The following is a 23,604-nucleotide window of genomic DNA, read 5'->3' as shown; positions in this document are numbered from 1 at the left end:
TGCTGTGTCAGCGACATGACCTCTGTGGTGAATTGATGATTCCGCCCATCCAGTCCTCATCAGTCACTTAGACGTCTCCTTGGTCACCTTGTGATGATAATATCGTGGTGGCTGATTGGCTGAGGGCGCAATGGTTTCCAATAAAATCATCGCAAGAGCGTATCATACGCTGCGTATGGCGAAGCTATTCTCTCTATCCCAGCTGCAATGCCTACTGGTAGGCTAGAGGTGGGTCTCCGGGTGCCACAGAATCAGCGAATCTGCTTACAGGGTCATGCTGAGGCGTTGAACAGCTGTAGCTCCACCCTGCTCGTTGGCACGATACTACGAGCTGTTTATGGGCGTCTACTGCTGAGAGTTGGGTCATATCTCATGTCTTCCAGCGCCAACGTCGGCTGCGGCCCTCAGTCGGCGAGCGAGTTGGTTCGACGAGGCTAGAGGGCGAGGCGGGTCGGTGGACCTCGCATGATTGCATGGGCGATGAAAGAGCCCATAAGATCTGTTTGGTCGACTTAGTGGACGGCAGCGAGCACCGCACCACACTGCTCATCAGAGGCATTCCTCGGCAGGGGAGAGGCTCTAATGAATCGGTCTAGGTATGACTATCACATGCGGATGTCTGAGGTCGTGTCGGAGTCCGGCCTTGAAGACTGCTACGATTTTCTGTAGGGCTCTCGCTGGTGTACTCGAGGACGGTTGTGGATTTCAGCGAGCTGCGGTGAAGTCCGGCTGGGGCAACAACCGCGGATTCGCTTTCATTCATCTCAAGAATGAACTCTTCACGGCTATGTTTGTGGATAGGTTCCAGGTGACTGTCGTGGGAGACGATTTGCGCTCAGTGTGGTATCAGGGTCATATATGGGCGCAAGGTGCGCATCCGCGTCGGTCAAGGTGCGAACTCCGCTCCGCCTATTTCCAGAATTTGCAACCTCGCTTGCTGATAAGTTTGACTGCGACTTGCAGGAGATCGACAGAGATGAGTGGGGATATTCGGAGTGGGAGTGTTGGGGGTCTCCTATGTTCGTCTCCTGAAGCCACTGATGGACAGACCAGTAGGGCCCTCTGTCACGATGCTTGTTGTGTATCCATCATCCTCCAACAGGAAGTTCACCCCTCCCTCGATCGAAGGCCCCTCACAGAGAAATTTCTGCTGGCTGCCGTACCCAACGAAATCGAAAGTTCGTGACGCTTGAGAAATGAAGTCATCTAAGGGAACTACATATTCTATTCTCGAGTCATCGTACCAGCTTATGTTAATTCGTATGTTATTTCATAAGGGTCTTCTGGTCCCCTCAGCTACAGCAGCAATGCATGCTCTCAACAGCCACCTTACGGCGATTCGTCCCTATGAAATTTATCACGAGTTTACGCAGTTGAGGAGAATTGAGTTCCAGCTGGGGAAAGCAGTTCGGGGTTGGCGCTAGCGGCCTTCTTGGTGTCTGGCATTGTTATTCGACGTGACTGATCTCCTCTACCGGCTTCGGCCGAGAAGCGTCTGTGACTTTTCACGTGCATGTTCAGAGCGAGAAGATTCATCAGGTTTGCGAGAGTAGATGGGGTGAGGTAGAAGAGCCAATAGAGAAGCTTGAAACGCCGCCAGAAAAGGCAAACGCTTTACATAGTGAATCGGGCATACGGAAGGGGTCATTGGAAATTTGAGGGTTAATCGCTTGAGCTACTTTAGGATTTTTTATATCCATTCAATTGAATAATTGTATTCCACAAGAATATGAGCTGGCTGCAGTCAACATTGAGTAAAGTGCGGAAACAGTCAGAATTGGTTGGACGTACTACTACCACGAGGAGGAGGAGAATTGTGGAAGGTGTGGTATGAATTGTCATCAGGTCAAGTTAGACAGGGCACTCAGCAAATTGCCTCTGCTACCAGCAAGCTCATGGAGGACATCAGTGCGGCTGGTAATGATAGCGGTGGTCGTCAGTTGGAGATCCTCTCGGCTCCGTATGCTTCTCGGGCGCGATTTCTGCAATGTCAAGTCTCTAGCGTGTAAATTGTTCAGGTGTAGTACGCCTCGGGTCATTAGATGGATAATTTGTGGTATAAATTATCCGTCTATGGAGATTTCTCGCTTGAGTTTCGTAGAGGGCTTTCGTGTCGAGAGAAATTACTCCATAATTTGGTCTACCCACATTATAGGAATCGTACAAGTGGATTATTGTATTTGCGCTGTGCGTTCCGTTCGGTGTTGGTTAGCAGCGACTCTAGTGATAGTGCCCTAATGGCCTCTCCAGTTGAGACCATTACGAGATTATAGGGTATCTCTTATCACAGGTTCTCTCCCGGTAGGATCCACAACAGGTCTGAGAACTTGTCAGGAGGTGTCGGAGATGTTAGAGGCATACATAGACGAGCTGGGAGCTCATGGCAGCGCGGTCAGAAGGCTGCCTGGGGTAGTAGTAGTAGTAGTAGTAGTAGTAGTAGTAGTGGTGGTGGTAGTAGTAGTAGTAGTAGTAGTAGTAGTAGTAGTAGTAGTGGTGGTAGTAGTAGTAGTAGTAGTAGTAGTAGTAGTAGTAGTAGTAGTAGTAGTAGTAGTAGTAGTAGTAGTAGTAGAAGGGCGTTTGAGGAGGATATATTGCGAATCTTGTCAGCTTGTCGAAAGCCTCAACCGGTGGAACGAGGAGATAGCTCTCGGTAACGATGCCAAGCAGAGGTAGACCTGTTGTGCCTCTTGGAGTGGTGACACTGAGGGTGACAGGTTTATCGACACTCCTGAGGGCGTGTCACCAACTCAACTGCAGAGTATCCCGCCGAATCAGATCACCGCACTTACATTCAGACAGGTGACTGGCTAGACATTTATAGGGTGATAGTTTTAACACGGTAGGTATTCCTCCGATCGAAGTGTCTCGAGAAGCTGCTCGGTCTGTGTGCTCGCGATGCTAGTCTAAGGGTCTTGATGAGAGATCTGGCCAGCGTTGGTAGCGCCACTGTAGAGGAGGAGGCAGAAGAGGAGGAGGACATCACCATTGAGAAGATGTTCAGATTTATGGTAGTGTGAGGAGGGCTGGAGAATCCGGTTCGTCAAGTTGTAGTTCCTTATGCATGTGTAGATGTACAGACTGCTGGGGCAGTGTCTGAGGGGGCAAGCGACGGTCTGGCAGCAGCTCTTGGAGTCTGTGATGCAGACAAGTAAGGAACAAGGCATTCGTCAGGTTATCCGAGTGCGGTGGTAGGTGAGGATTTGCCGGTGAATGAGGAGCTTGTTGCCTGGCTCGAGAAGATGGTCACTGCATTGAAGCTGGACTGGAAAGTAGCATCACTTGGAAGGAGTCTCAAAGACGAATCATTTTTACTACTTTTAGGATGATCACTACCACGACAAGGTGCTGAATACGATGAGGAGACTAAAGGCTGACATGCAGAAGGAAGCTGACGTATGGCTCGCCTTCGAGCGTAGCGGCACTCCGTTGTTTTATTAGAGCCCAGTGTCGTCGACTAGCCCTCAAGTGCCGTCTGCTGCAGTCGCCACTTTGACCTGTCAGCTGCATCGTACAGTCAGTTTGGCTAAGGAGAGGAGGATCAAGTCGTTGGCTCAGCGAGAGGCTGCTATGAAGGTACATGTGTACCGCTGGGAGTTGCGAAAGGTGTGGTATCGATCGAAGTTGTTTATAGGAAGTTGTGGAGGAGTGCGAGGCTAAGATGGTGGAGATCGATAAGGATGTTGATACGCAGGCGACTGAGATAGCTGAGCTGGAGGAGCAGGTTAAGAACATGCATACGGAGGTAACGAGTGTGGAAATGCCCCATCCGGGGATTGAACCTGGGACCTCGTCCATCGGTGTAGGTTCACGAACAATTGGAGGCGTTGAAGCCGAATGGGGAGGAGATAGAAGGGCAGATGAAGACGTTGGAGGAGGAGAAGGAGAAGCTGGAGAAGCGTCTAATGGAAATCAGTGAGAGCGCCTCTGTTGGTGTTGCTAAGGACATTCACAGATGAGGAGTTGGACACGTTGGCGGCACGCAAGAGTTCGATTGAGCAGGCAGAGGGACAACTGATGCGGAGTGATAAGGATACGTCGGAGCACTTCGAAGCGAGGATAGCTGAGCAGCAGCTTCATCAGCGTCAAGAGGCTGATCTGAAGGGTTACATTGTAGGGAAACTGGTCCCGTCGTTGAGGCGGAGCGATGGAAGTTTATTAGGCCACATTCAAATCGGTGGTGTTGGTGGGGAATGATGAGCTCACATCGGTGTCGGCGAACCAGGTTGCGGAGATGGACGCTAAGATGGTGAAGACCAGGGAGAAGGCGGAGACTGGCGCCACTGAGTAGGGCAGTGTGGGAATGTATACACGTGGTCAACTACATGTGTTGGTGACAATATGGAAATTTTACGAAATCCCTAGTGGTTTCTGTACATTTCTATTCGAATTCGTACGTTAAGTTGTATAATTGGTGAAGAAAATACTGAGCTTAGCTGAGGAATGCAAACATATATTCCAACGTTCGAGTAGCGGGTCTTGGAATGGTATCAATGCCTTGTTGTAGGTTCTTGCTCAAGGAAGCCGCTTATCTGGCCGTGCTGAAGGCCGAGATGGAGTCGCCGGACTCTCCTGGGGAGCACGTACTGCAACTGCTGAGGCACGCGGATAAGGCATGGATGACGGTGGACAGGTGGGGGGGGCGCTGGAGGCCTCGAGGATGGGCTGCCTGTTAGGTTTGGACGTCAATACGGGGAGTATATAGGAGGCAAGCCTGACGCGGTGGCTGCATTGGAGGTAGGACTACTCGCAGCTTGAATCGAATAGTAGTGTTGTGGTGGTGGCAGCGCGTGTCTGATCTCTACTCCGCTTGTAAGGATGCTGCGGAGCCGCACAAGCTGGAGGCGATGGAGAGAATACACCGAGGGATGTCGGAGGATATCACTGCGGCTGCTCCTGTGATGAGTATAGCTACGCCCAAGTCGAGTGAGGGCGGCAGCAGCCCGCAAGGTAATGTTATGATTTGGGGGGCTAGGTTGAGTGAGGGTATCTTCAGTTCAACCTCCACTGTCGGAGGAACATATGAAGGATGTTGGATCTCCGGCAAAGATGGAGGAACCGGGAACTGAACCTGCGCCTAGCGTGGGTGAACCTGGGGTTGTACCTCCTTCGACTACTGAGAAGCATGCTGATGATGGAGCAGAGAAGCCTCCATTACCACCAGTTGAGGAGAAGAAGGTTGTGCCACCGCCGCCTCCTCCACCACCACGTGAGAGGACCTCTGAGGGCAGAAAGTCGCCACAACAGCAGCAGACGCAGGCCGCTGAGGTAACGCACCTCTACTGAGCAAGGACGAACCTTTGTACGGCGATAGCAGTGGTGTGTTGTCTTTAGAACTCTGATGATGATGAGATGTTCGCTGATCTCCTGAAGTAAAGATATTTATTTCTCCCTCAACTGTTCAGCATTGCTACTCGTGGTAATTCTCGATAATTTCGTCTGACAATTTTTGAGAGCTGCGTTAGATCGGCCAGAGGCCGCCTCTGAGAGGCGGAGTGCGGGGCATATCAGTTCCTTCGGGAGCCCACTCGAATGACGACCATTGGCTCCACTCCTCCTATGGAGCTCCACTGAGCAGCCTCGCAGTTTCATCGTGCTAATCGTGTCGAACCTACTTACGATAGTATGTACAGTCCATATAGGTTTCCGACTTGTGAAGGCAATGACTTGCAGCTGGGGAGAAGGTCGAGCCCCGTCGCTGCTCTGCCTCGGCCGGTTGTCGTGACCAGTGAGTACGGTGTTCTCGCGTACATGTCCAGTGACGCCTCCATCGCAACGACGATGACACATGTTGACGATTCTTCGAATGTCTTGGACGACTGGACCTTCCTTGAAGTTACGGGCCAGTACAGAGCTAATGTGCCGGGTGTGAGGCATTTAGCTGACGCTTACGGAGTTGCCTAGGAAGCATAATTCAACAGCAAACCGCCTCGATGTCCGTAATGTGCACTGCAGAAGCCTCGCAACAAGCTGCTTATGTTAAAGGAGGCTGCATCATTTGAAATTATTAGACATATCGGCGAGTTTACGCGTGAAGGAAGTCACAACTTTTCGTTCTTCGTCGTGGTTATACACATCCTTCGAAGTCGTATTCTACACTCTTGTTGTTGAGTCGTCATGAGTAAGGGATGTGGGCGAGTAACCGATTAACTAGTTTACTGTTTCTAACGTATTCCAAACCTTAGCTGTTAAAAATAGGATGCATGGCTCACGGAGAGACAGGAGCAAACGTCAATCATTGCATCCTTCTGAAGTAATCCTCGCCGTAAATACCTTGCATCGTGTCACCATGTCAGTCCAACGTCGACCCCTCGAAGCACTCGAGATGGCCTGCATTGCCCACCTCGACGATTATCAGCCGTGAGCCCCACGGTCTCAGTGACGAGTGTAGCGTGTCCCGCTCGACTTCCAAAAAGTGGCTCCTCTCAATCAGCAAGGTATTGGAAACTCCGAAGATGCGTATGAACTAATAAGCTGTATTACAGTCTCTGGCTCCCGCACGGATGTCGGCTCGTGACTATGGCCATCTCCAACGCCAATATGTCTCCACGGGAATGCCCTCATTAGATGCGTTCTTACGAGGAGGATTGCCGGTCGCTCAGCTTGTGGAGCTCTATGGCCCTGCAGGTGAGTTCAATTCTTCGCTGTGAGCAATAGGGGTATCTTCAGGCTCCGGTAAAACACAAGTTTTGATGTCTATTGCCGTGGCAGTCTTAGCTGGCGAAGGTCGAGTCTTCTGGTTCGACAGCGAGAGAACACTCCATCCCGAGCGATTCCAATCTCTATGTGAACACAGGTCACCTCACGCTCCCATTGAGGGCATGCTGTCAAGAATGGCGATCAAAGAGTGCGACGATCTATTGGACTTGATACGAGGCGTTGAGGCGTTGAAGACAATTCCAACTTGCGAAGGGGTTCCTTGTCTAGTTGTCATCGATAGTGTCGCCGCATCCGCTCGATGCACTGAAGACATCATCCTGTCCCGTATGGAGGGCGACAAATCTGAGGGGTCCGATGCTGCCGTCCTCGCCGAACGGCAGAGTTTACTCAACAGATTGGCAGTTGCTCTCAAAGGAGCCGCTTGGGTTCAACGTGCCGCTGTGGTAGTCAGTAATCATGTTACCGCTGATTTCGATTCGAACCAGAGCGATGCTTTCAAACCAGCGCTCGGTCTGACGTGGTCTCATGCGGTGAATATTCGACTCATGATCAATAGAGTTGAGGAATCATCTCAAAGGGAGATCGTCCTCACCAAATCAACACAGCAAATGAGCTCGTCGTGTAGTGTACGTATTACTATCGATTGCGTTGCGATTTCTCCCTAATTGTTGGTATTGAGTTTTATGATAACTCAACAAACTTCATAAACCAGCATAACGAGTGAACAACTGCGACAATGGATTCACCAGAATTTGCATAAGCAGCATCGGAAGCCACTATTGCTGTTGATAGCCTTCAGCCGTGACGCCTGTTGTTGGTGTGAACGGGGAGAATGCGACCGACTGGCCACCACTGGCCTCGCGGTCAGCACCAAACTGAATGAGACTAGAGTACATGAGCATCCATGACACATTCCTACACCCCAACTCGTCCTCCGCAAGAAGGTCGTTGCGAGCTCCTGATGACGCTCACTCTGAACAACAGATCCATTAACCTGTGTGAAGTTGAATCACAGATGATGATGATGATGACTGACGCGGGCCACCTTATAATAATATATTAAAGTGATGACACCTGTGGCCATCATGTATATCCCAGAAATGACGCAAAAGAATGCCCAGAAACTGAGCACGATCAGCATCGCTTCCTTCGACGTGTGAATAGCAGTACGCTGAATTGACTCTTATGGAGGCGTCATTGCTGATTTCTCCAAGCAGACGGCTCGCCGGTTCCATTTTGGGAGTAGTCGTTGACACATAGGTGAAATTACCGCTGCATATCATACCGAAAATCTGTTGAAAATTCGTCACCCAGTAACCGAATTCACTCCAACTCACTATATAGACCAGAGCACGGCCGAGCAAGGACGTCATGAAAGGTGCTACGGTTCGAAGTCTCTTGTGTGCTGGTGAATCACGAGGGCTGACATCGCGTCGATCACATCACCGATCCATCCGCTGAGGAGCTCACCAAACCTCAGCAACGATGCCCGATGCCCCGAGACCAGCACAGACGCAGGTCTCCGCCATATTGCGCATCATTCTCCACATAGAATACTGGGGACAGAAAATGTATCTGATGCGAGATCACTACACTGTTATAGTGACATATTCCATATTCCTACGAAAGTGAATGCGTGCAAAGCATCATGCAAGCTCCGCAACCCGTGAGAGGCAGAAGGCTCTCCATGACCTGAACAACCCCAAGTGTTGAGAATGGCAACATGAACCAGTCCATCTCGGTCTCGTAGGCTGCCTAAGGCGAACCTTGTTGCAGTGAATGAGACAAGTCAGAAAGCTACAGTAAATATACACCCTCTGTAGGTGACAACTCAACAACAATTCCTCATCACCAACATACTCTACACAATGAAAAAATCGAACCCATTTCACGAAAGCAATCGCAGAAAATTACTCGGGGAACAAGGCTTCAGATAATATAAACAGATGAGAATACGACCGCCTCCATGCATTGGAGAGGCGTCGCCATCATCATAAGGTACAGTAACTAGATAAATAGAACAACAATGACAACTCTTGCCTTCGCAGCAAGCACTTGAAATAGTACGAGAACATTGAAGACTACTGAGGTTGTCAATGATTTTGATCATCTCATTATCAATAGTGAGAAGTAATAGAAATTTCGAGGACTCCTTCGCTAAGGAATCCCAAAATATTATTATGATGATAAAACACATTCCGACGAATCGAGGTGATCAACTACACCAAAAGCAGTGAACTCTTCCCTAAGGAATAACAAATGCTATCAGCAATAGAGGAGCACCGGACTACGACCAGCAAAAGGCTGCTGAGAACAATTTATGCTTTTAATTTTACAATAAAAGTGGGAACATCGTGGCTAGCACTGCGATGAATGCTAACAACGAGAGCAGCAGCATGCAAACCCGATATGCTGACGACTAGCAGCAGATAGAGACATAACACTGGCAAGCAGCAAAGTTATACAGTTTCCATACGCTGGAGGTCAGAAGGGATAGTAGCCACCTTGGTAGTAGACTCAACGACAAACAGGGTCTTTAACCACTGTCTCTGCAACCGCTTACATCATCATAACCATTATCGGGCAATAGTGGTAATAGTCCGCAGAAGAGGAGGAGAGTAACTCATGGGAAATGACAGATGCTCAGCAGCAGCCTTCCATAATAAGGTTATACACCATATTAGAAAATAGATAAGCGATTGTCTACAGTGTGTTGTGGGAACACACATTCAGGGAAATCAAAGCTGGTAGTAGTACCATAGCCAGGTAAGGAGAACATATCAACACCGCCATCCCAAACACCAAAGGGGTCAAGACTTTCGACTGTATTATTCACTGATGCCATCGGCGGCTGAAGATCCTTCTTAGAGTGACCAGTAGGTGCGGTAAGGACCGTCGTAGGTTCACCACCGAGACCTGGAGGAGGCAACAAAAGCTTATGCTTGTGTTCAAACTCTTGAACATCGCATGTGTGACCATAAATAACATGCTTGGGCTGGGCTAGTATTCTCCTCACAACCAAGGGGTCTTCCATCACAACGAAACCAACACTGGGTGGACGAACACGAACGGCAGAGTTGTTGCTGCTGCCGTCACCGTCAGAAACTGATGATGCCTTAGCCTGACGATGCAGTATAAATAGATTAGAAACTTCTCCCCACATTGAGAAGTACTCTCTCAGCTTAACAGCAGAGTCAAACCCGAGCTTCTGGATCCTTCTCACGGTGAAGACGCGATCTTCTTCAACACCACTAAGGGCGCGAAGTACATGCCACAGAGGCACACCGTGAGTGGGGAAGGGCTTGTCGACATCGGCAAGGCTTGCCAGGGCGTCCAGTGCGGCCTTCTCATCTTCAGGGCGCATACCATTGGTATCAATCTCATCGTTGATGTCAAAGTCCTTAACCGAGGGAGTTTTTACACACGGAAGCTGCAGCTGCTTTTCAACCAGAGATGCCGACAGTTGGAGATTGTCTGAGAGTGACCTAACCTGCTCGGTCAACTTCTCCGAGCACTCCTTCTCATGCTTCAACTCCTCTTCTAAGCGGTGAATAGTAGACCACAGCTTGAGGAGAACATCGTCGTCTTGGAAGGAGTCAACAGATTCATTCGACAGTTGCGACGACGACGATGAGGAAGAGGAAGGCTGGCCGTTGAATTGCTGGTAAAGTTCGTAATCATAAATTGCCATACTGTTGGAATAATAAATGTGTATGGAAAAATAAACTAGAATGTGTCGTTGGGAAGTGACAAGCTAGTAAGATCGCTGTGCACAAAAAATGACGAAGAACTGTCTCTAGTGGGATTCGAACCGGGGATCTCAAGCCAGCGTGACAACTCCAGTATCACTGAAGTCTTATTTGAAAACGTTACCGACACAATCAGAAAGATTCACACTAACGGTTCTGTTCGTTCGGTGATCCGCAACTTCATAACACAACGCTTAATTCGCTAGAGAATCTCAGATAATGTAATCGGAAGGAAACGAACGATCACTCGAGTAATAGTGATGACCGGTCACAACGTCCTCATCATCACTTTCAAGTGAGAGAATACGTGATAGCGATTTTCCGCAAGAGGTGCTCGAACCGTTAGTAGAGGAAGCCATTCTCGTCAACTAAGCTCCGTATATTCCTGGCCGAGGAGGAGATGATCCGATCAAGCTCCAGGTCTCGCTCTGCCAGTATCGCCTCCCTGGTCGCCTCGTATTTCGTCACCGCCAAGTCAGCCTGAGGCAACAAAAGCATCGACTGCCGAAGCACTAGAACAGATCTGCGCAGTAGTCACTTACTGACACTACTTGCTAACGTGAAATGCTAAACTCCGAATTTGCTCAAGATGAACATACACTCCTTAGAGAAGTGGATCACGACATACCATACAAATCAATAGACATCACATAGTGCTACATTTCTGAATAGTTGCTGCACCATCTCGTCGCTCATCCGGGGACAAGTCCGACCAGCCATCGTCGCCTCTCTAGAAGTCTCCACAGGCGTATTCGAACTGCCCTGAGACTTCGACACCAAGTACGCCGGCCTCCCAGGAGGTTCCCGTCTCGATCCACTCAGTGGCCCCACTGGTGGCTGTTCGCCCCTCGAAGACGACGAAATCCTCAACGCCGCATCGACTCGAGGGGCCATCAAGATTCGCTCGTCCTGACCCTTTATAGGGAGTACTTTAATTCGCTTCAAAACTCCATTTGCCCCCGCCTTCGGAACGTGAGACTTCGAAATGTCCCACTGTGAATTCATATGGTCCATTTGTTCTGAACTCTTCCACCCCAGAGTGTCAAGCCGTGCCAGGCCTTGCCGATACGCTGCACCAGAGCTACCACCCAGCTGCGTACGCACGATCTGTTCCAGATCCAACCGAGCAGGGGCAACCTGTGGCCTTGACGGTGATGCTGCTACTGCAGCGATCAGCCTGCCAGGTGGAGCACCAGGCGGCGTCCTCCTCCGAGGAGCTTCTCGTGCCGGTGGAGAACTCTCCCTCACCACCGGGGGTCGCGGCGACGGTGGTGAGGGGGAGGCGACAGGCTGGATGGCTCGGGAGGACGGAGGGACTCCCACACCACCGAGAAGCGCCTGAGTCTCCTTGATCTCTGTTTCAGAAATGCAGGACTCGAATTCGGAATCCGCAACTGATTCGTTCCTTGTCCTCGCCACGAGAGATACTGCAGATGCATCTGAGGGGTCCAACGTTGGCTTTTCCCGAGGTGATAGTTTTTCGACCTGCGGCTGTCCCACTGGATCGGCACCCGGATGCTCTTTCTTCTGTGGGACGGCAACTTCTGGCTTCTCCTCTATACGAGGAGAAGGAGGTAGCTCAATTTCTTCCACCGGGTGAGTGGGCGTATCAACTGCAACCTCATCTGCTCCGACAACATCAACAGAGGCCTCCTCAGCAACGGTAGCGACAGACGCAGTGTCTTCCGGGCTAGGCGTGGCAGCGGCAGGCAAATCAGCCACTTGGGACGTCGAAAGAGCCTCTACTGCCTCAGCCGAAATAGAAGCCTGCATAGTCGTAGATTCAATAGCTGCCACCGCTTCGCTCGATACACGCTGTTCATCATCGTCTGCTGGTGTCGCCGTAACCTCCTCCTTGGCAAGAGTAACCTCGGTCGCAGCAATCTCGTCACGAGCGGTAGACGTAGTAGTAGCTGTTCCAGCGGCGATAGCAGGAGTATCAACAACAACATCAGCTGGGTCGTCAATCTTCCAAGGGTTCGACGGTGCCGGCGCTATATCGGTGAGATCCGAGAAGTCCATAAGAGACGTGCCGGCATCAGCAACAACACCTTCCCCGGTTGGTAGCGCCTGGACAAGCAGTCGGCACTTCTTCAAGTTGGGCTCCATACGGCGAGCGATGTTCGCGGGGGATGGATCCACCAGCCACAGCTCTTTCTCACGACCAGTCACCCGAGGCCTCGGCGGAGTTGGTGACGATGCCAAGCTTATCATATCCCGTACTGCATCTCTGAGCTGATTCTGCACAGCCCTAACCTGACAGTTAGCAACATATATTATTCCAGAATAAGAAACTGCACTTGCCTCTTGCAAGAGCTCGACATTCTCAGCCTCGAGGTCCTCCTCGTCCACCACAGACTTCACAACGACCGACGTGTCAGCTCGCCGCTTCGTCGAGTCACGGCCACGCAGTAATACCGACTGAAACGACAATTCCAATGGAAAGGCAAAAACTCCCTACAGCTGCCATAAGGTCCCGGACTTTGGCCACTCTCGCCAGCATCTCCCCTGTGATGGGCCCCATCGGATGCACAACACGCCACGCATCCCCAGCCAGGCGGAGGTGGGTTATCCTCCAAGCACCGTCAACCTAGCATTAACAACGACCCCATTACGACACACTTACCGAGATGCCCCTCACCTTAGCAGCCAAGCCGTGACGGAACGGCAAGAAGGCCATTAGCATCACCATCGCCACTCTATTCCGACACCGACAGGGTAGGACTGTGACTCCATCAGCTCGAGCGTCGTTGATCCTCCTGTTGTCCCCATGACTCGACGACGCTTGAATCTTCCCCACTATACCCCAATAGAGCTCAGGACCCTCGACCACGTCCGTCGGTCTGCGGTCAACCGGTCCCGACCCCGATGCAGGTGACGACATGCTGGGTTTGCTGCCCAGCCACCCCGGAGGGTTCCTCGGTGACACTTGCACGTGGAACTGGGAGTTAACCCTCGAGGCCGATATCATGTCCGGCGTGTCCGAGTAGTATTTCCGCCACCGAATCACGTTGGGTATGAGCGGCCGTTTCAGCTTCACCCAGTCCGACCAAGTCGCTCTGTCAGGCTTCACCGTGCACTGGTATCGACCATCATAGAAGGCCTGCAGTAGCCGCACCGACACAGGAGCGATGAACTGGAATTCCGAGTCCCGCATCATAATGTTCTTGTCCACCGAACGATTGTCCTCTCCAGGCTGGAACTCAAAGCTGTGTTCATTGCCGTCATAATCAGCATTTCCCCCAGCAGGCGCCTTGCCCGTCAACTTCAATACCAATTGGTGCATCGGGGTGTTCTGAAAAGGAATCACATTCAAGGCGCTATGAGGGATATGCAGAAGCTTACATGCCGAGACGTCGCGTAGGCGTCTTCTTGTCTCATCACCAGCTGTTGTGGTAGCCTCTCGAACTTCACCAAATCTCCACACTCCTCGATTTTGGGGTCCTAAACAGATAATGACAAGTGATATCGTCATCGTCGACAGCTGAGCTCAGGAGTTAACTCACTGTTAAATTTTACACACGATCTCAAAAAAATTCATTAAAATTTCCATATTGCCACTAACATGTGTAGTTGATCATTTGGTCGTATTGTTACGCGCACACTAGCCTACTCTACTACTACACAGACCGTCGAGCTATGTATTATCACACCCAGTATCACCAATCGCTGGGAGTACTCTCCCGTGATGACCCTATTATTGCAACCCATGCACAATAGACTCTTCGCCTCATCGACCTCTCGAGCCAACATTTCTGCAACACCAAAGTTGAATATAAAATGTGCTGTTGCAAGTTGACTCACGTTGGAATACGCCCATATCGAGTACGGCCAGATTTCCCCGTAAATGCCCATCGAGCTTCTCGAGCATAACAAGAGTAGTCTTATCCCCTATGTCATCGCTCAACCAACTGCAGAAATCCTGAGAAAAACATACACTGAACGCGTAATCGATTTCTGGTCTATCACACTCAGTGATAAAACAGAAATAATTCCAGATTCTGAATACACCGAAAATTCTCTATCGTGTGGTCATTTTGGTTCCCTCTGCCCGGTTTGGACAAAGTCGGCCACCCGTGATAATAGAGGTTGATCTTACATGGCAGATTTTGCTTGCCGAATTGACAAGGCTGTTGAAGGCCTGGAGATTCACAGCCGCCGGATACCACGACTCGTCTCTCAACTTGTTATGGAATATCCTCTCAGCCGTAGACCCGCCACACCCTGCTTCTTGGCCCGCCGCTATTCCCACCTAATACGCAGTGCGACTGTTTCTCAGCTGCAGCCGGCAGCTTACCTCGATGTACTTCACGAGAAGCCGCCTTAACATTATAGGCTCGCTAAAGGCACCCTCATCGAAGAGAATACGCCACCAAAAAGAGCTCTCCATGTCGCCTCTATAGCGGTCCTCATACCCAGGCTGATACCTGCATTAAACGCCCTTACCGGGGATCGAACCCGGGACCTCTCACCGAGTGGCGAAGCGAAACACATCGCCATCCTGCACCGAAGCCGCCGCCAAAAGTATCCCCTCGCCCGGGATGCCCATGAGCCACGAGTAGTAGACAATACGCGTCACATGTGCATCAATATGTAGTCTGAAAAATCCACTCGTCATCCTTCCAAAATTCCCACACTATTCACCTCGTCGCCAGAGTTCCCAACAGACTCAACGGACTCAGCTCATCGGGCCTCTCAAGTAGAATGCCGGCATGGAATAAGTCCACCACAGCGGCCTGTCACCACCACCACCTGCCCTACCGTAATTCCTTCAACTCAGCCTTACCCTAACGTTCTCCTGCCTCGGTGGCGTTATCAATGCCTGCAGCAACTCCGACGGTTTACACGACCCCGCCGCAGTCTTATTCTTCTCCTGCGCACTCAGCAACTGCTGGTGCTTTGCATCGAAGAGATACGATGGTAGAGCCGCCTCCTTACAAAACTCAGTCACGTACCTACAATTCAACCCAATCAAAATGCCTGTGGAGAGCCCAGCGTCGGGATATATGCTCGCTTTCCTCAGCTGAGCTCACTCACTATACACTAATGCAGGTAGAATTTTCCAAAAACCTACAAGATTTCCCCCGAATTTCGTCAAACATCCCGTATCGTCACCAACACATGTAGTTGAGCATAGCCAACCGAATTCCTAGCGTATACTTCTTATATGGATACATTCATCGTGCTGAGAGATTATATGAATATTCGCCGTATTACCCGAGAAATCGAATTTCAATGCATTTCCATGAGAAAAACGCAAGCACAGTATTTCCCCACCCTGGGAGAGCCTCTATTACTTTGCTTGCAGGAACAACGTAGTTAAGTCCGTGAATAGGATCTCAGGCCTGTCATACTCATCCATGTACTGGTCATGGAACTCCTTCGTGAACAACCGTACTGCCGTCCCCGCACACACCCGCCCCGTACGACCAGCCCTGAAGGCTCGCGCACATTAACAGCCGAGCAGTTACCCACTTCCTTACCTCTGTCTGACACTGGCCTTCGAACACCAGGTGTGGGTCAACTTATACACCTGCCTTTCGTGGTCAAAACTGATTGAAAAACCGTCAAACCACACCAGCACGCTCTACACCCCTACACATTCTCTCGCCTTAAGCCCGTATCAATGACCAAGTCGACATTCAATACTGTCAGACTCGACTCGGCAATATTCGTGGCCAGCACCTGAGTGAAACGAAAGTCCAAGACTTTACATGCGTTAGAACAGTACAACCCCAAGAGAAGGCTATGCTCACGATTTTGCGTTCGTCATGCATCGGCTGCTGTGTCGCTCTATCCTGCTCATCCTTAGTCAACTTCGAGTGTAAGGGGAATACTCTACGGAAAATAAGTCAACATGAACGGTGCAAGGCGCCTACCGTATATACACCGTCCCAAACGGCAGCCTCAAAGACTCCAACGTCTCGTCATAGTTCACAAACGTATTCTGAGATTCTGGACTGGCACCCTAAGCGTAGAATTATTATCACTAATTTCGGGGCGCGCGACATCCAACCTTGCAAGCTCTCTCCAGATCCTCCATAACAGAATCTATTTCCCCTTTACCCGGCACAAAAACCAGTGTCGTACTCCCACGCTTCGCCCTCGTCAACAGCATATGGACCAGCAAGTCTTGAGTGGGCTTATATCTGAGCATCCATATAACAACAAATCTCGAGAAATGCAAAAAAAACAGTTAAGTATATCTCCGAAAATATGCACATGGTCGACATGAAATCTTTGAGGAAATTTCAGGAAAATTCTCATTGGTTTCTGTACATCTATCCCACTCCATATACAAACCCCGGTAACAAGCTCAGCTGAGGGTAGCGAATATATATTCCAACACCGTTGTTGCCACACGATGCTGCCCTTTCTCGACACTCACAGCTCCGCTCTCCTGTTGATATCATCCTCCCATGGCGGCATTTCCCCTCCTCCGGTAGCAAATCCATAATCATCTCGGCCACTCTGACTGAAAACATCCACCAGTGACAATTCAGAAGATTTCCAAGGATCCTAATATCCCCGGAGTTTCACCCATTTTACGTGAAGTGGCGTAACATGCCAGGTAAGAAACGCGATATTCGCAATAGTATATCGCAACATCTATAGTATATGGATAAGTACACTGGAGAAGTCATACCATATCACGTGAAACACATCACGTGTTTTACGCGTTATTCACTGTTTCACTGCGTTTTTCGCAAAGTGAAATATGAAGTAGTGTTTTTCACATCACAGGTGAAACTCCTCCTATCACCAAGTCAGCAACGATAAAAACGACCACGTCGAAATCGCACATCTTTTCCTTTAGTTTCTCAAACTCTTCCTTAGCCTTCTTCGCCTCGTCCCCCAATTCTCCGTCCTGTAGCATATCATCTAGATACATGTCGTCAACAGGAAACCTCTGGCCTTGAATTGTGATCGCTTTGGGCGGCGAGTTGTTATTCAAATCAGCAAAGTACCTGACATAACTTTCCTTACTATCGCGACACGAGCGATACCATACCGTGAAAACAGATCCGAGTTCAAAGTGGCACTCATAATAACCAATTTGGTGTCACCGTTTTCCGGCCTCAACAACAGTCGCTTGCATATCAAACTCAGGAAGTCCGAATCCAAAGTTCGTTCGTGGACCTGACCACCTCACTTCAGTGATATGAAGAACACTAATAAGAAACACATTTCACTTCGCGTAGGAAAAACACCTGCCCGCCCAATACCGCCTCCTTTTTTCACGTAGAGTATTACGCCATTTCGCGTAAAACGGGTGAAACTTCAATATAAGCATAACATTTTATAAATATCAAGTGGATATTACTAAATTCTAAAAATAATGGAGTTTCACCCTACTGATATGAAAACATATTTCACGACTACTGCATATCACCAATATCCTGTTTTCCACAGAGTATTACGCCACTTCACGTGAGACGGGTGATGGGGAATAGCACAAGGAGAATCTTCCAACGTAGCCAAAAATGTACAGGTTGAGAACCAATCAACAAAGCGTGAAACGGAGGCACGACTAGTTTGTGCCAACATGCACGCAGTTGTTGGGCGTGCGCGAAATTAAATTTCAATATTGGCATATAAATATTAATATACTAAATACCACAGAACAGCACTCATCCCCCTACTTCATCAAGAACAATGTGGGTGAAGAGATGAACATCGTCGGGTCTGTGTATCAGCACTTGCAACAGGTAACCTGTCGTGACGTACCTACATTTCCGTAACCACATGCGTGTTGCATCTGTCGACTTACTCGATCTGCGTATCTTCCGACACGTTGCTATGGCCCGATACACGATAACCAGTCACTTGTCCCAAGGTATTCGGGTTGCAGAAGCCGGCAACTCTGAGCACACACCAACACTCCGATGTAATACTCATCATCCCTTCCCTGCAACCTGCGAGCCACTTGGATTGCCGCGATCCTCCGTGGCTGAGTGCACACTATCTTAGCAAACCTTCTCCCTAAAAATCGACACAATTTAACTACATACATAACGACCATACCAAATTGATGATATCTTTATACGTTCATCGGGGCGGAGCAGCGAGCAGTGATGGATTCAGCACTCCTCTCCAGTGGAGGAAAGAGAGTGTTATCCCTTCGATGGGATCAGTAGTCCTGCTTCCCCCCGTCATAATAAGTTAATACACTATTGCGATACTATATTACAGCACACGACGTCTTTATAGATGATAACGATCCTAGCTATAGTTGAGCAAGCCGCCATCACCGGTTTACGGTGAGAGAAAAGGCCGTAAGGTACGATACGGAAATCCTATAGCGTAGACACGTTGGCCTATGTAAACCCAAAAACATCATAGATTTTCGTAGCCATCGTTCATCACCAATCTCGACCGACCCTACAGTGACGCCAATGACTCCACCCCCAATGCGCTACTATAGAGATGAAACTCGCAAGCTCCTGGACCTCACCCGCAAACTGCCGATTAGAAACCTATTATCATTCTACTAGATGTAAATTCAGTCTACGACACTTTCCTCCTAATCAAACAAGACCCTACCAGCTTCTGCTCCTCTGTTCGGGCCCACGTCCTGGTCATCCTCAGCCAGCAGAAGCAACGGTATTATCGTAGTCTTGCCAGACCCAGTATCGCCCTCGATACAAGCAACTCTATTCCGCCTCACCCGTTTACACACCTATAGGCACAAATATCATAACACTCCACCTACGGTGAAGTGACTATTACTTTTTCCCCCACTCGGAAAACTGGCAACGCCGTGCACTCCCCCTCAGGGAAGCGAACCTGGCAGCTACACTAAACCCAACTCAGCAAACTACAGACCTCACCTTGCCATCAACACCAGCCATTTGCCTCAGCTTCCTCATGTTACTGTCATCATCATCGTCATCATCCTCATCGAAATATGCAAAGTCTTCGTCATCCTCATCATCGTCATCATCAGCACCATAATCTGCCAAGTCGGGGTCTACATAGTCGTCTTCCTCATCCTCCTCAGCCTTCTCCTCCGGCTCACCAGTGACGTACCTGAACTACCACCATCACACTGGCTCGTCTACAATTTCTACAACTCAGAAAGGGCCCTACTATAACGAATGAGTTATGAAGACCATCATATACTACTAGGAAGCCCTTCTCGAGGACGTCGGCACTCGTGTTTTAGTGATAAATTAACAAAGTAATATTTATAATAACGATAAAGATGACATGATCATATCCATATATGGGGATATGTTATAATATAAATAGATATATAAACTCATGTGAGAATCACACATATCAACGCTAGGAAGTAGATGGACTTGTCTAGGGATACCCAAACTACACGACGCTCAACCGCTCAAGTTTTCATTCACCAATTCACTTCACCCTCGAAATATCAACTCACAGATACTCAGTGTTGAAAAATATACGTTCGGTTTCCTCAGCTGAGCTCAGGAGTTTCTCACTAACTGTACAAAGCTGGGTAGGAGTCTGCGAAAACCAACAACAATTTCTTCAAAATTCTTATTATCACCAACAACCGTATTTGACCATGTGCATATCCCCGCATGTTAGCCCCAACTAGTTGACACTTACCCTCTGTCCTGCTCCCCCTCCTCCTCCTGTTGCTGCTCCTCCCTTCCTTCCTCGTCAATCACCTCCCCATCACTACTGCTAGTGTCCGACTCCACCGAAACTCCATCGTCATCTTCGTCCTCAGACCAGTCATCGTTCAGCTTCCACTCCTCCACTTGCGAGAGCATAACAAACAACCTATCTCGGTCAGTAAAACCACGTAGAAACTATTAAGTAAGCCCAACCCTACAGACCTTCGAAACATAAAACTCATGATAGTTTAAAAAAGTACTCCCACCCGGAAGAATCCACAATAGCAAATAAAAAATCGACCCAAAAATACATATATCAACTAAGAGTTGGGAAGGCTCCACTCAGCTTCGTAACATCCCCAGCCGGCTCCTTCCATCTCGAAGTGATCGTCTTAATCCTTGTGTAAAATTGAACCTCGACAGCAGCACACGTGTGCGCTCCCAACCGCCTTATACTCATCATTCGATGCAAATACACGACATAATTTCCCCTTTAACATTGGACATGAAAAATACTTGTGAAAAACGCGTTTCACGACTACTACAGGCCGCGAATATCGCGTTTTTCACCGAGTTTTACGCCACTTCACGTAAAACGGGCGGTGGAACTCCATTATATTTCATTCGAATATCGAGTATATCTTGGAGTTTCATCCGTTCAACGTAAGGTGGCCAAATACTCCATGTAAATTCAAAACGTGTACAGTACGCGCCATCTAGAAACGCGCGAACTGGGCGGGCACTTTTTTCTTTCATTTTGACGATTTTCGACCTAATTCTTTCACCGTTGAGCTCCCCATGCTTGATTACCCATAAATCCAAATCGCGCAAAAAATTTTTTGGTCATTTTTACCCTCAGTGCCGAGAAGTCTATGCCAGTTTTGGACAATCTCTACTCCTTGATAACCTGTCCTCATGACCGACAACACAGTTTTTGCGAAGTCAACTGTTTCCTATCACGGGTGAAACTCCATATTATTCTTGCCCTATTAATTTCTATACTTATATATTATTTCTAATATTAAAACTCCCCTAATATTTCATATACAACTCACCCCAGCCTTCCCATAGAAGTTCAGACTAGCCCAAGCAGACCTATTCCAGCCAGTGAAGGAAAACATCGGCAACGGAACAGGAATCGGCAGATTAATACCAACCTAACAAACAAACAACACAGGAGCACCAAGCTGGACGTGTTATCGATCGATTCCTCGGGTTTAAATTGGCGCTCTTCTCTTACCTGTCCAACGTTGATTTCCGTCTGGAATTTACGTGCCACAGCCCCATTTTGAGTGAAAATAGCAACGCCATTGCCAAACCTACCACAGCATCGAACGAGCCCTTCGAGCACGCATATGTCATACTGATTAGCATTAATAAGATCAATGGCTTCCTGTAGTGTATCAACCTCAGCACAGGTAGCCACTGGCCCAAACACTTCGTGGTCGTAGGATGTCATGCCAGGCTTACACCCAGCGATCACTGTAGGGCCCACAAAGTTACCGTTGGGATACCCCTCCACCTACAGTGAGAGGGGGAAATCATACATGCAATTTTCTCGCATTCATCGATCACCGCTATCGCTCTAGAAAAATATCGATAAACCACAATAATAAATTGTATATAATGGAGTTTCACCCATTTGACGTAAACCGGCCTAACACTCTAACGGTTCCGTGACTAGCGGTTTCTAGGAAAAAATAGAGACGATCAAGCATCAAACGCAAACCAAGGAGAACACTTCACGAGTCGTACAGCCTGGGATGATTCAGGGCTGTTCACGATGGGGTTTCCAACCTATGTGGGAATATGTCCACATGGGCGGCTACATGAGATGATAACAACGACGAAATTTTGACGTTTTTTCGTGTGTAAATTCCCAGTCAGAAATCAAATCCTATTTTCCAATACTCTCACCTGAGGATGTCGTCCGTCCAACAACAACCTCGCCCCCTCAGCCGTACACCCAGCTATGATGCCCTCCACCTTTGAGGTTGCCTCCTTCGATACCAGTGGACCGAAATCAGCACTAGCATCCAGACCCTATACCAAACTAATAAGCACGTAAGAAAGAGATATACAAACGATTGCAAAGTTCCACGAGACGCTCACTAGACCAACAAAAACTAAGTTGATGAGCCATCGGCTATCCACCTATGTCCAATTACATAAACTACAGTGTAAAGAGTAACGGCGAAAGTCGGTGTGTGAATGGTCGAGAATATACCTTGACATGAATCCTCTTATCATCACTGTCGCGGCAAAAGGCAAATAATAGAGAGCCTCCAAAATTACAAATTCTAATATTACTAATAGTAATAGTAGTTACTAGTAGTATTACTAATAGTAATTTACTATATTCACAATGATATCTACACTAAACCACTATTTAGTCGAACCACAATTCACACTGAGCCCAACAACCACAACAACACCCCCAGTTTTCTCACATGTCCAACTTTGAACTTCTTAGCTCTCTCCACCAAATCAGGTAACCATTCTCTCGCCTTCCCCACGAATACCGGTACCGACAGCGCCATACAGCGTTGCCCAGCTGCACCGAACGCTGCGTTGGCTACCATGTTCAGCGCCTACACGATATCACGGCAGTTTAGGAAGATATGCGCACATGGGAATATCAAAATTCTGAGGAAATTCCATTAACATTTATGAGCTCCTATAATTAGTGGGGAACTCCTGAACCCGGCTGATGCAAGCGAACAGCACGATGACCGACTCATACCATAACAATGCGAATTCACTACTCCATTGAAATCAATCACAAAGCACTCACATCCTCCTTGTCAGCATCGGGCATGATCACACAGTGATTCTTAGCCCCCATATTAGCCTGAACCCTCTTACCATGAGCAGCACCAGTTCGGAATATAAATTCACCTAAACAATAAGTCCAAGGTCACTGCTGATGAACAGTGCATACCTGCAGTGTTGCCCCCCACAAAGCTGATCGCCTTGATACTCGGATGTTTGCAGATCCACTCTACCGATTCCGCCCCTCCATGGACCATGTTCACAACTCCATCAGGAATACCTGCCAACTTCAGATCGATATCCGAATCAGCAGACTATACTCGTTTCTCAGAAGATGAGCTCTACCCAGGTGAGACGCATTAGCGATTAATCAAAATGGTGTGGTAAGACCGTTTCACGAGGAGCTGTAGGTCACCACCTGTATCCATGAGCAGCTCCATGAGGCGAACTGAAGTCAATGGCACACGAGGACTGGGCTTCAGAATGAACCTAAACCCGCGCGAGCAACAACTGCATACACTACGAGAGACCATATAGCCATCTAATCTCAGTCAACTACGTGTGTTGGTGATAATATGAAAATCCTCAGAAAATTTTAGCAATTTTTTAGCAGTTTCTTTACACTTCTACCCAAATTTGTATGTAAACTCCTGAACTCAGCTGAGGAAAGCCAACACATATTGCAACTGTACTACGTGTTTCCAGCGGTAACCGCCAAAGGGAACATCCACATAGTATCATAGCAGAAAGTTAAAAGGACATATCCCCGCCACCACTCCAAGCGGCTCGCGGAACGATAGTATCAACACCGTTGGCCACACCCTGCACAGTTT

At 48.7% G+C, this 23,604-nt stretch overlaps 6 protein-coding genes across 6 annotated transcripts; 2 read left to right on the top strand and 4 right to left on the bottom strand.

Annotated features, from left to right (window-relative positions):
* The first annotated feature begins 1,692 nt into the window (after positions 1–1,692).
* On the top strand, positions 1,693–5,441 carry Pmar_PMAR013747 (protein C14orf155, putative). The gene is made up of 19 exons (XM_002765635.1): positions 1,693–1,787; positions 1,846–1,917; positions 2,291–2,409; positions 2,608–2,669; positions 2,715–2,799; positions 2,844–3,008; positions 3,070–3,148; positions 3,193–3,269; positions 3,322–3,393; positions 3,439–3,573; positions 3,632–3,742; positions 3,804–3,912; positions 3,953–4,110; positions 4,160–4,284; positions 4,505–4,630; positions 4,674–4,734; positions 4,785–4,947; positions 4,994–5,265; positions 5,332–5,441. The coding sequence occupies exons 1-19, from the start codon at positions 1,730–1,732 to the stop codon at positions 5,371–5,373; spliced, it is 2,091 nt and encodes a 696-aa protein (XP_002765681.1). The 5' UTR covers positions 1,693–1,729; the 3' UTR covers positions 5,374–5,441.
* Positions 5,380–5,874, bottom strand: Pmar_PMAR013746 (hypothetical protein; the record flags this gene model as incomplete). Its single annotated transcript, XM_002765634.1, has 1 exon — positions 5,380–5,874. One exon carries the CDS (start codon positions 5,872–5,874, stop codon positions 5,380–5,382), a length of 495 nt encoding a protein of 164 aa, XP_002765680.1.
* Positions 5,875–6,500: 626 nt separating this feature from the next.
* Positions 6,501–7,322, top strand: Pmar_PMAR013745 (meiotic recombination protein DMC1, putative; the record flags this gene model as incomplete). Its single annotated transcript, XM_002765633.1, has 2 exons — positions 6,501–6,624; positions 6,667–7,322. The coding sequence occupies 2 exons, from the start codon at positions 6,501–6,503 to the stop codon at positions 7,320–7,322; spliced, it is 780 nt and encodes a 259-aa protein (XP_002765679.1).
* Positions 7,323–8,123: 801 nt separating this feature from the next.
* Positions 8,124–10,348, bottom strand: Pmar_PMAR013744 (hypothetical protein; the record flags this gene model as incomplete). The annotated part of the gene is made up of 3 exons (XM_002765632.1): positions 8,124–8,232; positions 8,282–8,412; positions 9,365–10,348. 3 exons carry the CDS (start codon positions 10,346–10,348, stop codon positions 8,124–8,126), a joined length of 1,224 nt encoding a protein of 407 aa, XP_002765678.1.
* Positions 10,349–11,136: 788 nt separating this feature from the next.
* Pmar_PMAR013743 (ATP-dependent RNA helicase, putative) lies at positions 11,137–20,155 on the bottom strand (the record flags this gene model as incomplete). The annotated part of the gene is made up of 28 exons (XM_002765631.1): positions 11,137–11,315; positions 11,507–12,827; positions 12,868–12,996; positions 13,048–13,701; positions 13,752–13,850; positions 14,070–14,161; positions 14,211–14,328; positions 14,506–14,658; positions 14,704–14,833; positions 14,879–15,004; positions 15,051–15,142; positions 15,193–15,361; positions 15,704–15,841; positions 15,890–15,958; positions 16,006–16,091; positions 16,163–16,244; positions 16,286–16,374; positions 16,423–16,555; positions 16,795–16,877; positions 17,170–17,374; positions 17,419–17,546; positions 18,050–18,134; positions 18,178–18,270; positions 18,302–18,389; positions 18,951–19,086; positions 19,137–19,193; positions 19,238–19,436; positions 19,989–20,155. 28 exons carry the CDS (start codon positions 20,153–20,155, stop codon positions 11,137–11,139), a joined length of 5,100 nt encoding a protein of 1,699 aa, XP_002765677.1.
* Positions 20,156–20,268: 113 nt separating this feature from the next.
* On the bottom strand, positions 20,269–23,504 carry Pmar_PMAR013742 (Methylmalonate-semialdehyde dehydrogenase, putative; the record flags this gene model as incomplete). The annotated part of the gene is made up of 10 exons (XM_002765630.1): positions 20,269–20,414; positions 21,055–21,156; positions 21,240–21,318; positions 21,364–21,521; positions 21,917–22,042; positions 22,450–22,590; positions 22,794–22,897; positions 22,941–23,051; positions 23,190–23,260; positions 23,467–23,504. 10 exons carry the CDS (start codon positions 23,502–23,504, stop codon positions 20,316–20,318), a joined length of 1,029 nt encoding a protein of 342 aa, XP_002765676.1. The 3' UTR covers positions 20,269–20,315.
* Between the last annotated feature and the right edge of the window lie 100 nt (positions 23,505–23,604).

The sequence above is a fragment of the Perkinsus marinus genome (genome assembly GCF_000006405.1).
Source record: "Perkinsus marinus ATCC 50983 genomic scaffold scf_1104296975428, whole genome shotgun sequence".
Lineage (NCBI taxonomy): Eukaryota > Perkinsozoa > Perkinsida > Perkinsidae > Perkinsus > Perkinsus marinus.
Note: the sequence above shows the minus strand (reverse complement) of the source record. Positions and strands in the feature narration are given on the sequence as shown.